The 4,553-nt window shown below is 37.5% G+C and overlaps 1 protein-coding gene across 1 annotated transcript; it reads left to right on the top strand.

Moving 5' to 3' along the window:
* The first annotated feature begins 1,011 nt into the window (after positions 1-1,011).
* LOC120195382 (26S proteasome non-ATPase regulatory subunit 4 homolog) lies at positions 1,012-4,079 on the top strand. Its single transcript, XM_039197425.1, has 11 exons — positions 1,012-1,132; positions 1,177-1,248; positions 1,352-1,465; positions 1,616-1,721; positions 1,823-1,937; positions 2,031-2,240; positions 2,335-2,614; positions 2,804-2,927; positions 3,268-3,371; positions 3,464-3,532; positions 3,689-4,079. Exons 2-11 carry the CDS (start codon positions 1,237-1,239, stop codon positions 3,740-3,742), a joined length of 1,188 nt encoding a protein of 395 aa, XP_039053356.1. The 5' UTR covers positions 1,012-1,132; positions 1,177-1,236; the 3' UTR covers positions 3,743-4,079.
* The last annotated feature ends 474 nt before the right edge of the window (positions 4,080-4,553 follow it).

The raw sequence follows: 4,553 nt of genomic DNA, 5'->3' as shown, positions 1-4,553 counted from the left end.
CCGATTTGTTAAGTGGATGTGGAAGATATAAACCACATTCTTCGTTTATATCCTAATTCTTATTCTATTTGTCAATGTTGATAAAAAGGGACAAAGTGGATGAGTTCCTTGATGGATCTTGGTTGCTGGATTGGTTTAAATATCACCAAGTTGCAATATTTTGCTATTAACCCATCTAATTGGGATTTATTTTTTGGCGTTATTCTCTGAACTTTTGGTTGTATATGAATGATATTGTAAATTCGATGGAGTTTAATGGTTCCGCTCTTGATAAAAGTTGCAACTTTCTCTTAATGATGCAGCATGCTTTTGTAAACCGTACTGCTACTGGCTGTCTGAGCTCCCTGAGTAGGGCTAGTTCGAATCTTTGGCCCCCTCCTCCGGTTGATTGGATCAAGTTAAATACTGATGACGCTAAATCCGAGCTTGATAGTCGTGCTTCATGTGGGGGGGGGGTGTTTCGCGACCATAAAAGAAGATGGCAAATTGGGTTCTCACTTCTCAAAGTTTGCTGGGGTCTGTTTAGCATTGGAGACTAAGTTATGGGGATCTATACTGGTCTGAAACATGGAGTTTCGACATTTGATAATTGAATCTGATAGTACGGAAGTCATTCACCAACTACAAACTGTCTGTGCAGCAAGGTTTCTCCACAATACTTCTCCACGTTCGTGAGATATGCAGGTAACGTTGGAGTATTATGGTCAAACATGTGAAAAAGGATAGGAATAAGGTGACTGGTAAATTGGTAAAGCTAGTCAACTCTGATGTCTTCCATGTTCTTCAATTTGACAACCTGTCTTCAGAGTTCGAAGAACTGCTAAAAGCTTATTGTGGCAGATGAGATTTTGTAATGTTGGTTCTTCATTATTTTACCCAAATAATAAGAACAATAGGAGGAATGGTTCTAGGTGTTTCCTTATTCCTTCGGGACTCATCTAGTCCAGTAAAACGGCGTCGTAATCTTATTTAGGGCCCACTTTCATTTCTCGTGGCAACAATGGCTCTCTACATAGTCCGTAGCCTATAAATATTCAAAGAGCAACTGTTGTTCAAATCAATACTTCGTCGTTTTCTAATCAGCAACCCATCTCCTCCATTTCAAGTAAAGTACCCAGATTAGATTTGTAACTTTTTTTTATAAGAATACCTCGTTAAAAAACCCCTTCTTGTAAGCCCAAAATTCTTCATTTTCTCTAGATCCCTTCCTTCGTTTCTCTTCGCCATCGTTCTATCATGGTGCTCGAGGTAATCCAGAACCTCAATTTAACTTTTCTACCCCAAATTCAAAACCTTTCGATTCCCTTTTCACTTAAATTTGTTTTGATCTTAAACTTCTGTGCACTCGCAGGCAACGATGATCTGCATTGATAATTCGGAATGGATGCGGAATGGTGATTACGCTCCCTCTCGGTTTCAGGCTCAGGCCGATGCTGTCAACCTTATTTGCGGAGCTAAAACTCAGGTAAACAGGATTTCGAAAAGGAAACAATTTGATTTCTATTTTAAAATATATGTTTGAGCTTTTATTGAATTTGAGGATTTAAAAAAGGAAACAATTTGATTGTTGGAGAAGGTTTGAGCTTTTATTGAAATGGAGGGTTCCGTTTTACAGTCTAATCCAGAGAATACAGTTGGAGTTTTAACAATGGCAGGAAAAGGTGTTCGTGTTTTGGTCACTCCTACAAGTGATCTTGGCAAAATCTTAGCTTGCATGCACGGTTCGTTTCTTAGCTTATTTTAGCTACATATTCCAATTCTCTTAACATTGTATCATGCTAAAAGTTGCTAAATTGGAGCTTTGGCTTATCATATAATCTAGGCTTAGAAATAGGTGGTGAAATGAACTTGGCAGCTGGGATCCAAGTAGCTCAGTTGGCGCTTAAGCATCGACAGAATAAAAAACAGCAACAAAGAATTATTGTCTTTGCTGGAAGGTGCCTTTTTGTTATTGCTGCCTTTAGCTGTTAACTGATAAATGTTTTCTTTCTATGTTTTTGGTTGTAAAGATGTGCTTTGATTGCTAGCAGCCCTGTCACGCATGATAAGAAGGTGTTGGAGATGATTGGAAAGAAGTTGAAAAAGAATAGTGTAGCACTTGATATCGTAAATTTTGGTGAAGATGATGAAGGGAAGAAAGAGAAGCTTGAAGCACTTCTTACTGCTGTTAACAATAATGATACAAGTCATATTGTTCATGTTCCTGCTGGTCCTAATGCTCTCTCTGATGTACTTATAAGGTTAGTGATTCAGGTGTTTTCTTTTTCCGGTATGCTAATTGGTCATAATTGTGGTATTATTGCTGAAGCTGGATGTTTCTTGCATCCATGGCAGTACCCCCATCTTCACTGGGGATGGGGAAGGTGGAAGTGGTTTTGCAGCATCGGCGGCAGCAGTTGCAGCTGGTGGCGTCTCGGGTTTCGAGTTCGGTGTGGATCCCAGCCTTGATCCTGAACTGGCCCTTGCTCTTAGAGTTTCAATGGAAGAGGAGAGAGCCAGGCAAGAAGCAGCTGCTAAAAAGGCAGCAGAGGAGGCATCAGAACAAGATGTGACAATGACTGAACGTTCCAGTGAGGGACCTTCAGGAGCTGATAATAAGAAAAATGAAATTCCAGTTAGTTTCATTATACTCACTTTTAATCTGTGCCATTTGTAAAAGGGTCATATTATTTTGTCTCATTATTACTTGGTTTGATTGGATAGAACTTCTTCAAGTGGAAAAAACATATCATAAAATGGCACATGATTGACCCCTACATATTCTTTCATGTTTAGATACAACTGAACTTTGCTTTTGTTACAGGATGATGATAATACTTTACTACAGCAGGCTCTTGCGATGTCAGTGGATGAACCTGCCTCTACCCAAGATTTACAGGATACTGAGATATCAGATGCAGCTGCTGAGGATCCAGAGCTAGCATTAGGTAAGTGCGCCTAAGTCCTGTTTTATAATTGTCCGCTGGAGAATCTGCAACATTTATAATAACTTTTCCTTGCCTTGTGAGAAAAACCAGTTACATAGGTGTTGGGAAAAAGTTCAAGGGCTGAACTGATTTTTTTCCTTAAAAAATTTAGGGGCTTTTTAACCCTTAATTATAAAACGTTCACCTTTTGTAGCTTACCATGCAAGTTGAATCATCTTTTAAAATTAGTTGTCCTTTGTCTCCGAATTTTTTTTATGCAAGTTTAGACTCTGGATATGTTCATTTTAGTTTCTTTTTCTGTGTAAGCTAATATAATCCCATGTATTTCCGATTCTCTCAGCTCTTCAATTATCTGTGCAAGACAGTACAAAAGATTCATCTACTGAGGCAGATATGAGTAAGCTGTTGGCAGACCAGTCCTTTGTATCTTCCATCCTTGCATCGGTATGTCTGCAGCATTTTCTGTTTATCTATTTTTGTTCCTTACACCATAGCTAAAATAAAGATAATTAATTTTAAAATAATTACTCATGCAGCTTCCCGGGGTAGATCCAAATGATCCTTCCGTTAAGGAGGTGCTTGCTTCCATGCAAAATCAGTCAGAGGTGAGCTCATCAAACTCAGTGTCTTGATAAAATTATTTATAGTAGGGATTGGAGGATGTTTTGCAGTTCTTGGTGGTTCACGGTTGTATTGAATACAGTGCTATTGGTTCCCGTTTAGTTTCAATAATTTCTGATGATGTTTATTCCACCCTTCAGTCCCAGCAGAAGCAGGATGAGGACCAGGCACCAGAAAAGAAGGAAGGGAAGTGATGTTTGTTCAGATTTGTTTCTCCTTCATGTTGCACTTTTTGATTTTGCTCAACACACTATACATAGCGACCATCAATGCATGCTATATTTTTTTGTGGTCTTTTTTTAAAAAAAAATTAGTCCCTTTGTGCAGATTTGGAAGCTCTTCGTTGTAGCCACCAAGATGGATGGTGATGGTGTTATTATTTGTTTCAAAGGGTTTGTAAGCGCTTCAGTAATTTTCATTGAAATGCGTCTCATTCATGTTTCCACCAATTCTATATAATATATATGCAGTACAGGGTGACTATATTCTTATAGCTGGAAACTTATTTGCAATGGCATCATTTTCTCGCAACACTTGGTAAAGGAAAATAAAGGTTGTTATGTCCGTTTATAGTTAATAATTGGGACGGTTAAAATTGGGTTTGGGTCAATTGTAAAGTCTCATCTCAGTAGGTGCCAAATGTAGATTTCTTGTTGCTTTCAACATCATAAAGATTCACCTTTGAAGATGATGAGTTCTAAAGCAGAAAATAAATTCAACCCTATTTGTGCCATCATAACATTCAACCCCATTACGTCAAGATTCAATCGATTACTATCTTATCTGTTAATTATCAGGTATTAATCATTATCATATGTATGTACAAGATTCTTTTATTGACTGTATAAAATATGATTAGCATTTAACTTAAAATCTAATTAATATAAATGAATTATTTATCCATTGAGTGGTTTCAGTAATTAAAGAGTGTTATCCTCATTTGAGATCTTGGGTTCAAACAATTTTATTAAAGTGTATGTGTTGTCTATTAAAAAAAGATTACGA

Source organism: Hibiscus syriacus, unplaced genomic scaffold (assembly GCF_006381635.1).
Source record: "Hibiscus syriacus cultivar Baekdansim isolate YM2019G1 unplaced genomic scaffold, ASM638163v2 tig00117012_pilon, whole genome shotgun sequence".
Taxonomy (NCBI): domain Eukaryota; kingdom Viridiplantae; phylum Streptophyta; class Magnoliopsida; order Malvales; family Malvaceae; genus Hibiscus; species Hibiscus syriacus.
Note: the sequence above shows the minus strand (reverse complement) of the source record. Positions and strands in the feature narration are given on the sequence as shown.

Bases quoted from the DNA above. Each gene is read 5' to 3' on its own strand.
- LOC120195382 (XM_039197425.1), top strand. The intron at 1,466-1,615 runs GTAAACAGGATT...TCCGTTTTACAG, and splicing joins TTTGCGGAGCTAAAACTCAG to TCTAATCCAGAGAATACAGT. The intron at 1,938-2,030 runs GTGCCTTTTTGT...GATTGCTAGCAG, and splicing joins ATTATTGTCTTTGCTGGAAG to CCCTGTCACGCATGATAAGA.